Source organism: Danio rerio, chromosome 2, assembly GCF_049306965.1.
Source record: "Danio rerio strain Tuebingen ecotype United States chromosome 2, GRCz12tu, whole genome shotgun sequence".
In the NCBI taxonomy this organism is placed as follows: domain Eukaryota; kingdom Metazoa; phylum Chordata; class Actinopteri; order Cypriniformes; family Danionidae; genus Danio; species Danio rerio.
In genome coordinates this window covers 24015373-24034492 of record NC_133177.1, presented here as the reverse complement: position 1 = coordinate 24034492, position 19120 = coordinate 24015373, and the positions used below count along the sequence as shown (strand labels likewise).

General features: G+C 35.0%; 2 protein-coding genes across 3 annotated transcripts in view; one reads left to right on the top strand and one right to left on the bottom strand.

The window, feature by feature from the left end:
- tpra (translocated promoter region a, nuclear basket protein) overlaps positions 1-424 on the top strand; it is a 55150-nt gene extending 54726 nt beyond the window's left edge. For both annotated transcript variants that reach the window (XM_009298498.5, XM_009298497.5), the window contains exon 51: positions 168-424. In XM_009298498.5, the coding sequence (XP_009296773.2) occupies positions 168-220 (53 nt within the window). In that variant the 3' untranslated portion in view covers positions 221-424. The remainder of the gene's footprint in view (positions 1-167) is intronic.
- LOC141378044 (uncharacterized) lies at positions 41-18060 on the bottom strand. The gene is made up of 8 exons (XM_073924931.1): positions 16980-18060; positions 8177-8333; positions 8005-8109; positions 3017-7177; positions 2078-2234; positions 1906-2010; positions 926-1054; positions 41-568 (listed from the first exon to the last, which is right to left on the bottom strand). The coding sequence occupies exons 2-8, from the start codon at positions 8306-8308 to the stop codon at positions 462-464; spliced, it is 4896 nt and encodes a 1631-aa protein (XP_073781032.1). The 5' UTR covers positions 8309-8333; positions 16980-18060; the 3' UTR covers positions 41-461.
- Positions 18061-19120: the final 1060 nt, after the last annotated feature.

Below are 19120 nucleotides of genomic sequence, written 5' to 3'. Positions count from 1 at the left end.
AGCCTGCTACTCTTACTCGTACAGATACACCACACAGACTGCATTTGAAAGCTTTTCTGAGTTTTAATGAAGCAGAGAATATTGTAAATGCATACAGAAGCTTTCAGATTTGTTTTGGAGAAAACTTGTGGAAAAAAAAAAATCTAGGTTTTAATTTTTTCTTGTAGGTTTTCCTCGTGGAGGTCGGGGTCGAGGGCTCAGCAGAGGCTCCCCTTTCTAAATCCAGCTGCATTTCCAGCGTCTGCCCGGCAGAAACACTGAGCTCACATCCGTGACTCTTCAAAACCATCAGCTCACTGCTGTTTTATGTGTAATGTTTGGTTTCAGTGTGCTTGAAATCATTGCTTTAGATTTGTTATTTTATATTTTGTGAGAAATCATCCTGATGCTATGTTTTGCTAATAAATGGAGAATCATTCTCGCAGAGCAGCTGCTGGCGCGGTTTGTTTAACGCTGGAGTTTTAGGCGCAGTGGAGCCACTTGGTGATGTCATTCTGCTGTGACGAGTGGCTGGCAGGAGCAGTCAAAGCAGGCAGATCACCGCTAATCTTGACGTTCAAGACTTTAGCTGTAAAAAGCACAGAAATGGAGGTAATAAATGCGCCACTTCAAATGTCACAACTCAATTAATATCAGATTCATTACTATTACACAACTGAATATCACAAACACACTCCACTTTTAGGTATGTCATCTTTGTTGCTACAGTGTGCGTATTCACAAAGTTGCAGTTTTTTGACAGCATGACTAAGTATGGAATCATGGGAGTTGTCGTCTTCATTGCACAAATTGAGTGTTTTGGGCTATTAACGTATGATTTGTGCAAATCGCTCTGGTTGCAAAGCATTTGGAATAATAAAGTACACAAGTCAGCAATATATATAACACGTCTTGTCCCTTGCAAAACACTTATATTGTCACTTACGCCAGGAGAAAACAAGGTAATCGAAGCCATCAGACTTCCTGGGGTTGGGCATGGACACTGCTGATGACACAGTACTGGGAAAACCCTTCATTTTCAGCTTGATGTTGATCTCCCCTGATAGCTGGATTTCTGTCAAATGATACATAAGCAATCATGAATCGCATTTTATATCTTATTAGTAGTTGTGGTTAACGATATAAGGATTGACTCTTCTCAAAATGAAAATGTGTTCCAAACCTGTATGACAAGTGTGTCCAAACTCGGTCTTGTAGGGCCGGTGTCCTGCAATTTTTAGTTCCAACCCCAATTAAACACACCTGAGCCAGCTAATCAAGCTCTTTCTTGGTGTACTATAAACCTCCAGGCAGGTGTGTTAAAAGAAGTTGGAGCTAAACTGTGCAGGACATTGGCCCTCCAGGACTGAGTTTGGACACCCTCTGCTGTATGAGTTGCTTTTTCCTGAAGATATTTTGAAGAATGCTGGTCAGGATTGTTTTTTTTTTTTTTTGTCCTACTATGGAAGTCGATCGATGGCCAGCAACGAGCATTCTTTAAAATATCTTTCGTTGTGTTCAACAGAAGAAAGAAATTCATAAAGGTCTGAAACGACATGAGGGAAAATAAATGGAAGTAAATTAAATTTTAAGAAAGTGATCTCCAGTAATCCAGTGAATGCTGCTAAAATAGAACTTCTATTTATATTTTAATGCTTTATTTTCCCCCATTTTGAGTACTGGTAAATTGAAAGGCTTGTTGTGGGGTGAGAAGAACTAAAACATGTTTATTAATGTTTTATTTCAAGCTGCCACTTTTATTTCAGTGGCAGATCATCATTTTATCATTTTCCTTTTTTTTAAAGTGTTCATAAACCATAACCGAGCCTTTTTTTCCTGGAAAATATGTTTTTTAAATGCCTTCAAAGCACTTATTAATACAAATTATTTACCTTAATTCAGCATTAAAAACTACTTTAAGATTACCTGCTTGTTTGCCATTTTTGGAGGGCTTGTCAGCATTTTTAGACCTCCTCCCACTGCAATTTGGTCCACTTCCAGGAGGAAAAGAGAGTTTCTGAACTTTACCCCCTAAATAGAAAATACAAATTGAAAATGCAAAATAGAAACACATGAGGCAGATGGCTCTATTCAGCACCTTTCTTGAAGAAGTAGACCGATTCCGGCCTCTTTCTGGTGGCTGGGACTGGGAGAGCAGCAGTGATGTCACCGCTGAGCCCACCGAAATCTTGCGACACAGATCTGGGATATCCAGACTCCAAAACCCCATTCTCAAAACTCCAGTAACTGTCACCCTTAGTAAGAGAAAATATACAGTTCAGTCGGTTAGCAAAGTTGTGTAAAATAGTTGATTACTGTACTGTATTTGAGAATTTGTACTTTGAGTTAAAAGTACAAGTAGTCTGATCTGTAATTGACAACATCTCTAAAGAAAAACTGTTTTTGTTTATTCTTAACATTTGGTTTCTTCTTTCATATGCACATTAAAGGTGGCATAGTGGCTCAGCGGTTAGCACTGTCGCCTCACGGTATGAGTGTGTGAATGCGAGTGTGTATTTTTCCCAATACTGGGTTGTGGCTGGAGGGGCATCTGCTGTGTGAAACATATACCTGATGAATAAGATGATGATGCACATTAAATATGATAAACAAATGTGCATGCTTAAAGTGATAGTTCACCCAATTGTGACAATCGTCGCCATTTACTCTTTCACTTGTTTCAAACCTGTATGCATTTCTTTTGTTGAACACAAACGGTATTTTGAAGAAAGCTGGAAACCTGTAACCACTGACTATAATAGTATTTGTTTTTCCTACTATGGAAGTCAATGGCTACAGCTTTCCCACATTTTCAAAATATTGTCTTTTGTGTTTAACAGAATAATAAAAACACAATGTTTTTGTTAATTTTGTGTGAACTATCCCTTTAACATGTATGATCAAGTGCATTGTTTCAGCTTGTTATACTGCTTATACAGCTTAAAAAATGTCAATTAAAAAAAAAACTATTTGTAAGAAATTTGATCAGTGCTACATAGAATAAAACAAATATCCTAAATCCAGTACATCCACAAACATTTTCAAGTCTTAATGTTCTTCTTCTTCTGAATCTTCTTCTGAATCTTCTTCTTCTTCTGAATCTTCTTCTGAATCTTCTTCTTCTGAATCTTCTTCTTCTTCTGAATCTTCTTCTGAATCTTCTTCTTCTTCTGAATCTTCTTCTGAATCTTCTTCTGAATCTTCTTCTTCTGAATCTTCTTCTGAATCTTCTTCTGAATCTTCTTCTGAATCTTCTTCTTCTGAATCTTCTTCTTCTGAATCTTCTTCTTCTTCTGAATCTTCTTCTTCTGAATCTTCTGAATCTTCTTCTGAATCTTCTTCTGAATCTTCTTCTTCTTCTGAATCTTCTTCTGAATCTTCTTCTTCTTCTGAATCTTCTTCTGAATCTTCTTCTTCTGAATCTTCTTCTGAATCTTCTTCTTCTGAATCTTCTTCTTCTGAATCTTCTTCTTCTGAATCTTCTTCTTCTTCTGAATCTTCTTCTGAATCTTCTTCTTCTGAATCTTCTTCTTCTGAATCTCTTCTTCTGAATCTTCTTCTTCTGAATCTTCTGAATCTTCTTCTTCTTCTGAATCTTCTTCTGAATCTTCTTCTGAATCTTCTTCTGAATCTTCTTCTTCTGAATCTTCTTCTGAATCTCTTCTTCTGAATCTTCTGAATCTTCTTCTGAATCTTCTTCTTCTGAATCTTCTTCTTCTTCTGAATCTTCTTCTGAATCTTCTTCTGAATCTTCTTCTTCTGAATCTTCTTCTTCTGAATCTTCTTCTTCTGAATCTTTTTCTGAATCTTCTTCTGAATCTTCTTCTTCTTCTGAATCTTCTTCTTCTGAATCTTCTTCTGAATCTTCTTCTGAATCTTCTTCTGAATCTTCTGAATCTTCTTCTGAATCTTCTTCTTCTTCTGAATCTTCTTCTAAATCTTCTTCTTCTGAATCTTCTTCTTCTGAATCTTCTTCTTCTGAATCTTCTTCTTCTTCTGAATCTTCTTCTGAATCTTCTTCTTCTGAATCTTCTTCTTCTTCTGAATCTTCTTCTGAATCTTCTTCTTCTGAATCTTCTGAATCTTCTTCTGAATCTTCTTCTTCTGAATCTTCTTCTGAATCTTCTTCTTCTGAATCTTCTTCTGAATCTTCTTCTTCTTCTGAATCTTCTTCTGAATCTTCTTCTTCTGAATCTTCTTCTGAATCTTCTTCTTCTGAATCTTCTGAATCTTCTTCTGAATCTTCTTCTTCTGAATCTTCTGAATCTTCTTCTTCTGAATCTTCTTCTGAATCTTCTTCTTCTGAATCTTCTTCTGAATCTTCTTCTTCTGAATCTTCTGAATCTTCTTCTTCTGAATCTTCTTCTGAATCTTCTTCTTCTTCTGAATCTTCTTCTGAATCTTCTTCTTCTTCTGAATCTTCTTCTGAATCTTCTTCTTCTGAATCTTCTTCTGAATCTTCTTCTTCTGAATCTTCTTCTGAATCTTCTTCTTCTGAATCTTCTGAATCTTCTTCTGAATCTTCTTCTTCTTCTGAATCTTCTTCTGAATCTTCTTCTTCTGAATCTTCTTCTTCTGAATCTTCTTCTTCTTCTGAATCTTCTTCTGAATCTTCTTCTTCTGAATCTTCTTCTTCTTCTGAATCTTCTTCTGAATCTTCTTCTTCTGAATCTTCTGAATCTTCTTCTGAATCTTCTTTTTCTTCTGAATCTTCTTCTGAATCTTCTTCTTCTGAATCTTCTTCTGAATCTTCTTCTTCTGAATCTTCTTCTTCTGAATCTTCTTCTGAATCTTCTTCTTCTTCTGAATCTTCTTCTGAATCTTCTTCTTCTGAATCTTCTGAATCTTCTTCTGAATCTTCTTTTTCTTCTGAATCTTCTTCTGAATCTTCTTCTTCTGAATCTTCTTCTGAATCTTCTTCTTCTGAATCTTCTTCTTCTGAATCTTCTTCTGAATCTTCTTCTTCTTCTGAATCTTCTTCTGAATCTTCTTCTTCTGAATCTTCTTCTTCTGAATCTTCTTCTTCTGAATCTTCTGAATCTTCTTCTGAATCTTCTTCTTCTTCTGAATCTTTTTCTGAATCTTCTTCTTCTGAATCTTCTTCTGAATCTTCTTCTTTTGAATCTTCTGAATCTTCTTCTGAATCTTCTTCTGAATCTTCTTCTTCTTCTGAATCTTCTTCTTCTGAATCTTCTTCTTCTGAATCTTCTTCTTCTGAATCTTCTGAATCTTCTTCTTCTGAATCTTCTGAATCTTCTTCTGAATCTTCTTCTTCTTCTGAATCTTCTTCTGAATCTTCTTCTTCTGAATCTTCTTCTTCTGAATCTTCTTCTTCTTCTGAATCTTCTTCTGAATCTTCTTCTTCTGAATCTTCTTCTTCTTCTGAATCTTCTTCTGAATCTTCTTCTTCTGAATCTTCTGAATCTTCTTCTGAATCTTCTTTTTCTTCTGAATCTTCTTCTGAATCTTCTTCTTCTGAATCTTCTTCTGAATCTTCTTCTTCTGAATCTTCTTCTTCTGAATCTTCTTCTGAATCTTCTTCTTCTTCTGAATCTTCTTCTAAATCTTCTTCTTCTGCATCTTCTTCTTCTGAATCTTCTTCTTCTGAATCTTCTTCTGAATCTTCTTCTTCTTCTGAATCTTCTTCTGAATCTTCTTCTTCTGAATCTTCTTCTGAATCTTCTTCTTCTGAATCTTCTTCTTCTTCTGAATCTTCTTCTTCTGAATCTTCTTCTTCTTCTGAATCTTCTTCTGAATCTTCTTCTTCTGAATCTTCTTCTGAATCTTCTTCTGAATCTTCTTCTTCTGAATCTTCTTCTGAATCTTCTTCTTCTGAATCTTCTTCTGAATCTTCTTCTTCTTCTGAATCTTCTTCTGAATCTTCTTCTGAATCTTCTTCTTCTTCCGAATCTTCTTTTTCTTCTTCTGAATCTTCTTCTTCTTCTTCTTCTGAATCTTCTTCTGAATCTTCTTCTGAATCTTCTTCTTCTGAATCTTCTTCTGAATCTTCTTCTTCTTCTGAATCTTCTTCTTCTTCTGAATCTTCTTCTTCTTCTTCTGAATCTTCTTCTTCTGAATCTTCTTCTTCTGAATCTTCTTCTTCTTCTGAATCTTCTTCTTCTGAATCTTCTTCTGAATGTTCTTCTTCTGAATCTTCTTCTGAATCTTCTTCTGAATCTTCTTCTTCTGAATCTTCTTCTTCTGAATCTTCTTCTGAATCTTCTTCTTCTGAATCTTCTTCTGAATCTTCTTCTACTGAATCTTCTTCTTCTGAATCTTCTTCTTCTGAATCTTCTTCTTCTGAATCTTCTTCTGAATCTTCTTCTTCTGAATCTTCTTCTTCTGAATCTTCTTCTTCTGAATCTTCTTCTTCTGAATCTTCTTCTTCTTCTTCTTCTTCTGAATCTTCTTCTTCTTCTTCTTCTTCTGAATCTTCTTCTGAATCTTCTTCTTCTGAATCTTCTTCTGAATCTTCTTCTGAATCTTCTTCTTCTGAATCTTCTTCTTCTGAATCTTCTTCTGAATCTTCTTCTGAATCTTCTTCTTCTGAATCTTCTTCTGAATCTTCTTCTACTGAATCTTCTTCTTCTGAATCTTCTTCTTCTGAATCTTCTTCTTCTTCTTCTGAATCTTCTTCTTCTTCTGAATCTTCTTCTTCTGAATCTTCTTCTTCTGAATCTTCTTCTGAATCTTCTTCTTCTGAATCTTCTTCTTCTGAATCTTCTTCTTCTGAATCTTCTTCTTCTTCTGAATCTTCTTCTTCTTCTTCTTCTTCTTCTTCTTCTGAATCTTCTTCTGAATCTTCTTCTTCTGAATCTTCTTCTTCTGAATCTTCTTCTTCTTCTGAATCTTCTTCTTCTGAATCTTCTTCTTCTGAATCTTCTTCTGAATCTTCTTCTTCTGAATCTTCTTCTTCTGAATCTTCTTCTTCTGAATCTTCTTCTTCTTCTTCTTCTTCTGAATCTTCTTCTTCTTCTTCTTCTTCTGAATCTTCTTCTGAATCTTCTTCTTCTGAATCTTCTTCTTCTTCTGAATCTTCTTCTGAATCTTCTTCTGAATCTTCTTCTTCTGAATCTTCTTCTTCTGAATCTCTTCTTCTGAATCTTCTTCTTCTGAATCTTCTTCTGAATCTCTTCTTCTGAATCTTCTGAATCTTCTTCTGAATCTTCTTCTGAATCTTCTTCTGAATCTTCTTCTTCTGAATCGCATTTTATATCTTATTAGTAGTTGTGGTTAACGATATAAGGATTGACTCTTCTCAAAATGAAAATGTGTTCCAAACCTGTATGACAAGTGTGTCCAAACTCGGTCTTGTAGGGCCGGTGTCCTGCAATTTTTAGTTCCAACCCCAATTAAACACACCTGAGCCAGCTAATCAAGCTCTTTCTTGGTGTACTATAAACCTCCAGGCAGGTGTGTTAAAAGAAGTTGGAGCTAAACTGTGCAGGACATTGGCCCTCCAAGACTGAGTTTGGACACCCTCTGCTGTATGAGTTGCTTTTTCCTGAAGATATTTTGAAGAATGCTGGTCAGGATTGTTTTTTTTTTTTTTTGTCCTACTATGGAAGTCGATCGATGGCCAGCAACGAGCATTCTTTAAAATATCTTTCGTTGTGTTCAACAGAAGAAAGAAATTCATAAAGGTCTGAAACGACATGAGGGAAAATAAATGGAAGTAAATTAAATTTTAAGAAAGTGATCTCCAGTAATCCAGTGAATGCTGCTAAAATAGAACTTCTATTTATATTTTAATGCTTTATTTTCCCCCATTTTGAGTACTGGTAAATTGAAAGGCTTGTTGTGGGGTGAGAAGAACTAAAACATGTTTATTAATGTTTTATTTCAAGCTGCCACTTTTATTTCAGTGGCAGATCATCATTTTATCATTTTCCTTTTTTTTAAAGTGTTCATAAACCATAACCGAGCCTTTTTTTCCTGGAAAATATGTTTTTTAAATGCCTTCAAAGCACTTATTAATACAAATTATTTACCTTAATTCAGCATTAAAAACTACTTTAAGATTACCTGCTTGTTTGCCATTTTTGGAGGGCTTGTCAGCATTTTTAGACCTCCTCCCACTGCAATTTGGTCCACTTCCAGGAGGAAAAGAGAGTTTCTGAACTTTACCCCCTAAATAGAAAATACAAATTGAAAATGCAAAATAGAAACACATGAGGCAGATGGCTCTATTCAGCACCTTTCTTGAAGAAGTAGACCGATTCCGGCCTCTTTCTGGTGGCTGGGACTGGGAGAGCAGCAGTGATGTCACCGCTGAGCCCACCGAAATCTTGCGACACAGATCTGGGATATCCAGACTCCAAAACCCCATTCTCAAAACTCCAGTAACTGTCACCCTTAGTAAGAGAAAATATACAGTTCAGTCGGTTAGCAAAGTTGTGTAAAATAGTTGATTACTGTACTGTATTTGAGAATTTGTACTTTGAGTTAAAAGTACAAGTAGTCTGATCTGTAATTGACAACATCTCTAAAGAAAAACTGTTTTTGTTTATTCTTAACATTTGGTTTCTTCTTTCATATGCACATTAAAGGTGGCATAGTGGCTCAGCGGTTAGCACTGTCGCCTCACGGTATGAGTGTGTGAATGCGAGTGTGTATTTTTCCCAATACTGGGTTGTGGCTGGAGGGGCATCTGCTGTGTGAAACATATACCTGATGAATAAGATGATGATGCACATTAAATATGATAAACAAATGTGCATGCTTAAAGTGATAGTTCACCCAATTGTGACAATCGTCGCCATTTACTCTTTCACTTGTTTCAAACCTGTATGCATTTCTTTTGTTGAACACAAACGGTATTTTGAAGAAAGCTGGAAACCTGTAACCACTGACTATAATAGTATTTGTTTTTCCTACTATGGAAGTCAATGGCTACAGCTTTCCCACATTTTCAAAATATTGTCTTTTGTGTTTAACAGAATAATAAAAACACAATGTTTTTGTTAATTTTGTGTGAACTATCCCTTTAACATGTATGATCAAGTGCATTGTTTCAGCTTGTTATACTGCTTATACAGCTTAAAAAATGTCAATTTAAAAAAACTATTTGTAAGAAATTTGATCAGTGCTACATAGAATAAAACAAATATCCTAAATCCAGTACATCCACAAACATTTTCAAGTCTTAATGTTCTTCTTCTTCTGAATCTTCTTCTGAATCTTCTTCTTCTTCTGAATCTTCTTCTGAATCTTCTTCTTCTGAATCTTCTTCTTCTGAATCTTCTTCTTCTTCTGAATCTTCTTCTGAATCTTCTTCTTCTTCTGAATCTTCTTCTGAATCTTCTTCTGAATCTTCTTCTTCTGAATCTTCTTCTGAATCTTCTTCTGAATCTTCTTCTGAATCTTCTTCTGAATCTTCTTCTTCTGAATCTTCTTCTTCTGAATCTTCTTCTTCTTCTGAATCTTCTTCTTCTGAATCTTCTGAATCTTCTTCTGAATCTTCTTCTGAATCTTCTGAATCTTCTTCTGAATCTTCTTCTGAATCTTCTTCTTCTTCTGAATCTTCTTCTGAATCTTCTTCTTCTGAATCTTCTTCTGAATCTTCTTCTTCTGAATCTTCTTCTTCTGAATCTTCTTCTTCTGAATCTTCTTCTTCTTCTGAATCTTCTTCTTCTTCTTCTTCTTCTGAATCTTCTTCTGAATCTTCTTCTGAATCTTCTTCTTCTGAATCTTCTTCTTCTGAATCTCTTCTTCTGAATCTTCTTCTTCTGAATCTTCTGAATCTTCTTCTTCTTCTGAATCTTCTTCTGAATCTTCTTCTGAATCTTCTTCTGAATCTTCTTCTTCTGAATCTTCTTCTGAATCTCTTCTTCTGAATCTTCTGAATCTTCTTCTGAATCTTCTTCTTCTGAATCTTCTTCTTCTTCTGAATCTTCTTCTGAATCTTCTTCTGAATCTTCTTCTTCTGAATCTTCTTCTTCTGAATCTTCTTCTTCTGAATCTTCTTCTTCTGAATCTTCTTCTTCTTCTGAATCTTCTTCTTCTTCTGAATCTTCTTCTTCTGAATCTTCTTCTTCTGAATCTTCTTCTTCTTCTTCTTCTTCTTCTGAATCTTCTTCTTCTTCTTCTTCTTCTTCTGAATCTTCTTCTTCTGAATCTTCTTCTGAATCTTCTTCTTCTGAATCTTCTTCTTCTTCTGAATCTTCTTCTGAATCTTTTTCTGAATCTTCTTCTTCTGAATCTTCTTCTTCTGAATCTCTTCTTCTGAATCTTCTTCTTCTGAATCTTCTGAATCTTCTTCTGAATCTTCTTCTTCTGAATCTTCTTCTTCTTCTGAATCTTCTTCTTCTTCTGAATCTTCTTCTTCTTCTGAATCTTCTTCTGAATCTTCTTCTGAATCTTCTTCTTCTGAATCTTCTTCTTCTGAATCTTCTTCTTCTGAATCTTCTTCTGAATCTTCTTCTTCTGAATCTTCTTCTTCTTCTGAATCTTCTTCTGAATCTTCTTCTTCTTCTGAATCTTCTTCTGAATCTTCTTCTTCTGAATCTTCTTCTTCTTCTGAATCTTCTTCTTCTGAATCTTCTTCTGAATCTTCTTCTTCTTCTGAATCTTCTTCTGAATCTTCTTCTTCTTCTGAATCTTCTTCTGAATCTTCTTCTTCTTCTGAATCTTCTTCTTCTTCTGAATCTTCTTCTTCTGAATCTTCTTCTTCTGAATCTTCTGAATCTTCTTCTGAATCTCTGAATCTTCTTCTGAATCTTCTTCTGAATCTTCTTCTGAATCTTCTTCTTCTTCTGAATCTTCTGAATCTTCTTCTGAATCTTCTTTTGAATCTTCTTCTGAATCTTCTTCTTCTGAATCTTCTTCTGAATCTTCTTCTTCTGAATCTTCTTCTTCTGAATCTTCTTCTTCTTCTTCTTCTGAATCTTCTTCTTCTGAATCTTCTTCTTCTGAATCTTCTTCTGAATCTTCTTCTGAATCTTCTTCTGAATCTTCTGAATCTTCTTCTTCTGAATCTTCTTCTGAATCTTCTTCTTCTTCTGAATCTTCTTCTGAATCTTCTTCTTCTGAATCTTCTTCTGAATCTTCTTCTTCTGAATCTTCTTCTGAATCTTCTTCTTCTTCTTCTGAATCTTCTTCTTCTTCTTCTGAATCTTCTTCTTCTTCTTCTGAATCTTCTTCTTCTGAATCTTCTTCTTCTTCTTCTTCTTCTTCTTCTGAATCTTCTTCTGAATCTTCTTCTTCTGAATCTTCTTCTTCTGAATCTTCTTCTGAATCTTCTTCTGAATCTTCTTCTGAATCTTCTTCTTCTGAATCTTCTTCTGAATCTTCTGAATCTTCTTCTTCTTCTTCTGAATCTTCTTCTTCTTCTTCTGAATCTTCTTCTTCTTCTTCTGAATCTTCTTCTTCTTCTTCTTCTTCTTCTGAATCTTCTTCTGAATCTTCTTCTTCTGAATCTTCTTCTTCTGAATCTTCTGAATCTTCTTCTTCTTCTGAATCTTCTTCTGAATCTTCTTCTGAATCTTCTTCTTCTGAATCTTCTTCTTCTTCTTCTGAATCTTCTTCTTCTGAATCTTCTGAATCTTCTTCTTCTGAATCTTCTTCTTCTGAATCTTCTGAATCTTCTTCTGAAAATTCTTCTTCTGAATCTTCTTCTGAATCTTCTTCTGAATCTTCTTCTTCTGAATCTTCTTCTGAATCTTCTTCTTCTGAATCTTCTTCTGAATCTTCTTCTGAATCTTCTTCTTCTGAATCTTCTTCTTCTGAATCTTCTTCTTCTGAATCTTCTTCTTCTGAATCTTCTTCTGAATCTTCTTCTTCTTCTTCTGAATCTTCTTCTTCTTCCGAATCTTCTTTTTCTTCTTCTGAATCTTCTTCTTCTTCTTCTGAATCTTCTTTTGAATCTTCTTCTGAATCTTCTTCTGAATCTTCTTCTTCTGAATCTTCTTCTTCTTCTGAATCTTCTGAATCTTCTTCTTCTGAATCTTCTTCTTCTTCTTCTGAATCTTCTTCTTCTGAATCTTCTTCTTCTTCTGAATCTTCTTCTTCTTCTGAATCTTCTTCTTCTTCTTCTTCTGAATCTTCTTCTTCTTCTTCTGAATCTTCTTCTTCTTCTTCTGAATCTTCTGAATCTTCTTCTGAATCTTCTTCTGAATCTTCTTCTTCTGAATCTTCTTCTGAATCTTCTTCTTCTTCTGAATCTTCTTCTTCTGAATCTTCTTCTTCTGAATCTTCTTCTGAATCTTCTTCTTCTTCTGAATCTTCTTCTTCTTCTTCTGAATCTTCTTCTTCTTCTTCTGAATCTTCTTCTTCTTCTTCTTCTGAATCTTCTTCTTCTGAATCTTCTTCTTCTGAATCTTCTTCTTCTTCTGAATCTTCTTCTGAATCTTCTTCTTCTGAATCTTCTTCTGAATCTTCTTCTTAATCTTCTTCTGAATCTTCTTCTGAATCTTCTTCTTCTTCTGAATCTTCTTCTTCTTCTGAATCTTCTTCTGAATCTTCTTCTTCTTCTGAATCTTCTTCTGAATCTTCTTCTTCTGAATCTTCTTCTTCTGAATCTTCTTCTTCTGAATCTTCTTCTGAATCTTCTTCTTCTGAATCTTCTTCTTCTGAATCTTCTTCTTCTGAATCTTCTTCTGAATCTTCTTTTTTTTTTTTTTTTTTTTTTTATTAAAGAGGTCAATCAAATACAATTACATACATAGAGACAAAAAATACAAATAAATAAAAAAATGCACAGAAATACACACAAAGACAAATAAACGCCAGGGTAACAAAAATAGGACTGATGAAATAAAGTTACATCTTAAAGAGACACAAAAGAAGAATATAAGGATACCGTTTTTGTTGCTTTTGGATGAAGAGAATGCTGGATAGTTTATTGGTCTAGGTCGATTTTGAATAGATCAAAAAAAGGTTTAGAGCCACTAAACTTCTGTTTGTGAATATGAAACTTGGCTAATAGAATACACAAATTAACTATATATACTTTTTCCATGTTTTCTTTTGAGTCATCAAACAATCCAAAGAATATAACTTTAAAAGAAAAGGAAAAGTCACTCATAATATAAGATTGAATAAAGATCAACAAATCTGACCAGAATCTCTCTGTGAAGGAGCACTGCCAGAACAAATGAATAGAGTCTTCCTTTGAAGAGTGACAGAATGAGCAGTTTAAATCAATGTCATGCTTATATTTCTGAAGACAGACCTTTGTAGGATAACATTTGTGAATTAATTTAAATGTTACTTCTTTTACTTTATTTGTAATCAGATACTTGTGAGGCAAAGTCCATACTTTCTCCCATGGAATATTTTCAATAGTGTTGTTCCAATAAGGTATTACATAAGGGATTGTTATGATCTCTCTCTGAAAGAGGCCTCTAATTTTACAGTTATTTTTTTGTTGGTCTGCTGAAAAACACACACTTCCAACCATTGTGTCGATTAAATTCAGGGAGTGAGTGTGTGGCCATGGTAGTGTGACACCTTGCATTAGAATAAACACGCCAGAAGGGATAGAGTTTACAACAATGGCATATTCACTAGGAGTAGCAGGAATGTTAAACTTCTGCAAGAAGTCTGGATAGTTGTAAAGTCTGCCTTCTGAGTTAAAGAGCTGGCCAACTAAAAGAAAGTTGTTTTTAAACCAATTTTCAAAATAGAGTGATTTATTTTTGTAAAGAATGTCTTTATTATTCCATAAATAATATCTGTGTGGAGAAAAGTTATGCTTGTATATTAGAGACCAGGCCAAGAGCATCTGCTTATGAAAATTGGAGAGTTTGATCGGTATCTTCAAAACATTATAATTACAAAGTAAAAGAAAATTTAAACCACCAACTTTGGAGAAAATATAATTAGGGATAATATTCCAGAGTGAGTGGGGATTTTTAAGAAAGTTTTTGAGCCAATTAATTTTAAAGGTGTTGTTTAACGTAGTAAAATCTAGATAATTCAGTCCTCCTTGTTTTATGGGGTTCATTATTACTGATTTCTTAATTAGGTGAATTTTGTTTTTCCAGACAAATTTATTTAACATGCTATCAATCCTTTTTAATGTTTCTTTATTTACCTCCAAGGAAAGCGCTGCATAGGTCAGTCGAGACAACCCTTCAGCTTTAGAGAGTAAAATTCTTCCTCTTATTGATAAGTCTCTCTGCAGCCACGAATTAAGTTTCTTTTGAGTTTTCAATATTAAAGGATCAAAATTGAGTTTGCATCTTGTTTTTTGGTCCTTATTTATTACAATTCCTAAGTATGTTATTTGATCTTTCACAGGGATGTTGCATATAATGGGAACATTACAGTTTTTAATTGCCATCAATTCACATTTTTTGATATTTAAACAAAGACCTGAAGCTTTGGAGAAGGATTCAATCAGTTTTAAAGCAAAAGGGATTTGTGAAGCATCATTCAGGAATAAAGTAGTGTCGTCAGCCAGCTGGCTAATAATAATTTGTCTATCATCAATTGTGATACCTTGTAAATTACTACTAGAAATGTGGAGAGCTAAAAGTTGTGAGGCTAGTAAAAATAAATATGGAGATATAGGACATCCTTGTCTCACTCCTCGTGACAAGCTGAATCTTGGTGATGTTCCAAATTTTAATTTAATACAGCTATTATTGTTTTTATATAATGTGCGAATGGCTCTACAAAAATAATCACCAAAACCAAACTTATCAAGAGCTTTAAATATGAATTTGTGTTCGAGCGAATCAAAGGCTTTGTAGAAGTCTAGAAAAAGTAGGAAACTGTCATTAAGTATAAGATCTTCATAATCTAAAAGGTCTAGAACTAATCTGATGTTATTTGTAATATGACGTTTCTCCATGAAGCCTGATTGCGACTCATCAATAATCGAGTTAAGCACATCTTTAATTCTTCTTGCTAAAATAGAGGCTAAGATTTTGTAGTCATTATTTAAAAGGGTGATAGGCCTCCAGTTTTCTAGACATTCTTTATCTTTATTGGGTTTGGGGATCAAGGTGATGACCCCTTGTGTCATAGTTGGTGGAAGAGCCTCCAAATCAAAGCTTTCCTCAAACACTTTTAGTAAAAAAGGAGATAATTCCTTATCAAACATCTTATATAGTTCAGCGGTGAGACCATCACTGCCTGGACTTTTATTATTTTTTAAACTTTTGATTGCCTGAAGAATTACTGATAGAGATAAATCACCCTCACATGCTTCTTTATCCTCTAATGAGATTACTTTGTTTTGATTAATAGATTCAAAAAATAAATTGGCTGAATTATCACAGTATTTTGATGTATACAAATTATTATAAAATTGGGAGCAAAAATGAGCTATCTCCCCAGGATTTTCAAGTAACTTATCGTTTGCTCTAAGTCGAACAATAGAAGCATTTAAGGCATTGGATCTCTCCATCCTGAAGAAATAAGCTGAGTTTTGTTCTCCTTTTTCCAGCCATGTTTTTCTGGATCTGACATAGGCTCCCTTGGCTTTAGTTTTATATAGCTCATCTAATTTATTCTGCAATTTTAAATATTCTGCATTTTGAGCATCTGTCAGTGATTTATTAAAAGAAAAATCTGAAAGTTGTGAAAGAATTTTGTCTTCATTTAATCTATTTTGCTTAGCTATGTCACCACCAAATTTTCTAAAAAATTTACCAAGTTCATATTTTAGGAGTTCCCAATTACGTCCATAAGCTTTTTGTGATTTGGCTTTTTCCCAGTAGATGTGAATAATCTCTTCAACCTGTTGCTTGGCCTTTTCATACTTAAGAAGAGAATTGTTTAATTTCCAAATTAGAGATTTATTATTATTAATTGTAGTACTTTGTGACAAATTAATAGAGATGTAAATGGCATTATGGTCAGACAGTGGACTATTGCTAATAGAAGTAGATATATTATTGTCTTTTAATGTTTTAGAAATCAACCAATAGTCAATTCTGGATTGTCTCGAGTGATCTTTGTTGCTCCAAGTGTACTGTATTATATCTGGATACATCTCTCTCCATATGTCGACTAAATCAAATTTATCTATAAGCGCTAGAAGATAGGAGCTTGGAGAAGCTGCTTTCCTTGGAGGGTATCTGTCTAGCATATTATTCATTACAATGTTAAAATCCCCACCTAATATTATAAAGGCTGTTGGATATTTTTTTATTGCTACGGAAAGTTTTTGATCTAACATGTTAAAAAAAGCGCAGTTGTCCGCAACAGAGTTGTATCCATATATGTTCACAATAATTACTATACATTGATTGACAACAATTATTATTAGCAAGAAGTGGCCTGAGGGATCAATATCAGTTTCCAGAACATTGCCATTGAAATTATACTTCATAATTGCTACTCCTGCAGAATGTTCTGACCCGTGTGACAGCCATATATCATTGCCCCATTGTGTCCTCCAAAATTTTGCATCTTTTGAGGTAGAGTGACTTTCCTGAAAAAAACAAAAATCTACTTTGTGTCTCTTAGAAAACAAAAATAAAGCTTTTCTTTTGATATTATTTTTTAAACCCCTGGCATTTAAAGAAAATAACGACAATGACATACAAATATAACAAGTAAACACTACCTAAAGAACTAGGTATAAGCTAAGATATGAATTAGAACAGAATAAACTTTTTTAGAGTAACAATAAAAAAAGCGATAGTTCGCTTGACTCTGCAACATGAGAAATATAAGTATAAGGGCTTTTCAATTAAAGTCTTTTTCATATGCTTTACTTTTTCTTTTATATGTTCCTCCGTACAACCGGTAAAAAAATAGTAATAAAAACAATAATTAAGTTTCGTTTATAGTAAATGAAGACTTCAAAAAATAAATGTTAAGTATTTAAGAATAATGTCTATAAACGAAAGTCTCAATAATTAAAAAATAAATGAAAAAAGGGAGAGAGGGGGAAAAAAAAGTTAAAGATCCCTCACTTGCGAGAGTGGTGACGACAACAAGTCCTTTAAATCTAAACTCAGTTCAAAAACACAGTTTATCCTTCCGTCTGAACAGGGATATACGAGTTAAGGAAAAAGAAAGAAAAAAAAAAAGCTTGCGCTCACCCGAAAAAAATATATATATAAAAAAAGTGCCGTGGTGAAATGTTGATGAGGACAGCATCATTTATCCAGGCTGATCTTTTGCTGAAATCCTTTTGCCATCCACATATGCAAACGGTCCTCTGAAGCCTGCTCTCTTCCCCTCCTTTCTCGCTCGTTCGACAAGTGGCCAAAGTTTATTTCTGGCGTCTTTGGTGCTTTGAGTTAGGTCTTCAAAAATCCGGATTTTTTTCTCTTTGAGGATGTCAGCGGTTCTGGCATCCCTCCAGATCTGATCTCGGACGTTGCGTGAGAGAAACTGCGCGATGATTCGGCGGCTGGGGCGAGCTCCGTCAGCGCGAGGACCCAGTCTGTGGGCCATATCGAGCGTGTAGATCAGCTGTTCTGCTATTACAGGAGAAACTTTACTGAACAAGTCAATCAGAACTTTGCGGACATCTTCGCCGCGCTGCTCCTGAATACCGGACACTCGTAGATTCCACCTCCGCTTGTAAGTATCGAGTTCCTCGCATTTATCCCGCAGCACACAGTTCTCCTTCTCCAGCGATTCCACTCTCTTCTGTAGCGTTGTCACATTGCCCGTTATTTCTTCTACTTGGTTATTCATAAATTCTAGCGCCTCGGTTACACTGTTTAGTGAATTGGTGTTATCTTTCACTGTTGTCTCGAGGGATTGCATACGAGTCAGCGACTCTAACTGCATTTTTTCAACTCGTTCCAAAACTTCCAGCAGGTGCGAGTTGGACACCGTTTGACTCTCCGACGCCCCTTTGTCAGTTGTTTTTGATTTTTTAGTCGGTGGATTAGGAGTTTCAGGTAAGGGAATTTTAATCGATGCATCATCCATCTTGAGCGCGGCATCCAGAGATCTCCTCGCATAAGAATGAGTGGCACTTCGAGCAGCTCTGCGTTCTTCCATTGCACTCGTTTGAAAAATGTGAAAATGAATAATAATAATAAAAAGAAACTCCGGTCAGTAACAAGACGCTTTTTGGCCCTTTTACTTATCTAGCTATTATTAAATGGTTTAGCATGTGCAGAGCTTCAGCACATGGTTGTTAACCAGTCGCCATCTTGGAACCGATTGATACTTTATTAACTATTTGAAGGTCATTAAAAATTCACCTCCGTTATCTCAGGCAAACAGAATTGGAACAAAGTCTGGAGAAGGTTCAGAAGGAGCTGGAGCAGATCAAGGAACAGCATAACCATCAGAAGCTGCTGGCTGAATCTGCCCAGATAGCAGGCAGTAATCGGCCCGAGCTCGGCTGCCCCTCGGCGCCTCCGGCTCCGACTCGGCATCGGCGAGTGTTATCCGGGCCGAGTGCGGCCCGCAGCTCGCTCGCGCACATGCGGTTGTGATGCGGCTGTAAAGCACTGGCCCGATTCCGGTCAACCATATCCTGGCCGCTTCTGGCAAGGACTCGGCTGATGGCAACCGATTAAGTTCTTATTTTATCTAGTAATCTGTTAGCTCCACGTTTAATGATAATTTGAGAAAATATTCATGGTACGATAGCAAAAAAAAAAAAAAAAAAAAAGAATATTTAGTGTGGATGGTCGCAATGTTTAAACAAAACAATATTATTTATAAATAGATTATACGTGTCATCTAGAGAAAAACTATATAAAATTCGCTTATTTTTGAGATAGCACGCTCCTGTGCTGACAGTTTTTTTCTAAAGCAGAAGTTGGTTTCATAATAAACACATGCGTTACTAAATTCCTGATCCAAACTCCAATCCAGACGGTGGCGGTAATGCTCCAAAAAGCTGGTTGTCAACCACCATGGCACGAAGATCACAAGAAGAAAAGGGTTGGTTTTTTTCAAACATTTCACGTGGAGTCCGGTCAGAAAGGTAAGCTTTTTACTGCTTGTGTTCTGTATAATTAGCGAATTTAGAGCTTAAAACATTTCCACGGTGTTTGGTTGTAACAGCGTTTAGTAATTTAAAACAGTTTGATACGAAATGTAACTTGCTTTAAGAAACACGACTGGAGCTAATGTATGCTAACGCTAACAGTTACAAACAGCCTGAAAGTTCATTTTCCTTTAACACAATGTTAGATTGTAACGTGTGTAGTAACTGAAAACTATTTTAATTATTTTAAAGAAACATGAAACGAATTTGTGTGTATGCTAA

Excerpts from the sequence above, each read along its gene's own strand:
- LOC141378044 (XM_073924931.1), bottom strand. The coding sequence starts at position 8,308 with ATGGGGTTTTGGAGTCTGGATATCCCAGATCTGTGTCGCAAGATTTCG. Across the intron at positions 2,235-3,016 it reads GAACATTAAGACTTGAAAAT|GGTGACAGTTACTGGAGTTT; the intron begins GTTTGTGGATGT and ends TCTCTTACTAAG. Across the intron at positions 2,011-2,077 it reads GGTCTACTTCTTCAAGAAAG|GGGGTAAAGTTCAGAAACTC; the intron begins GTGCTGAATAGA and ends TTTTCTATTTAG.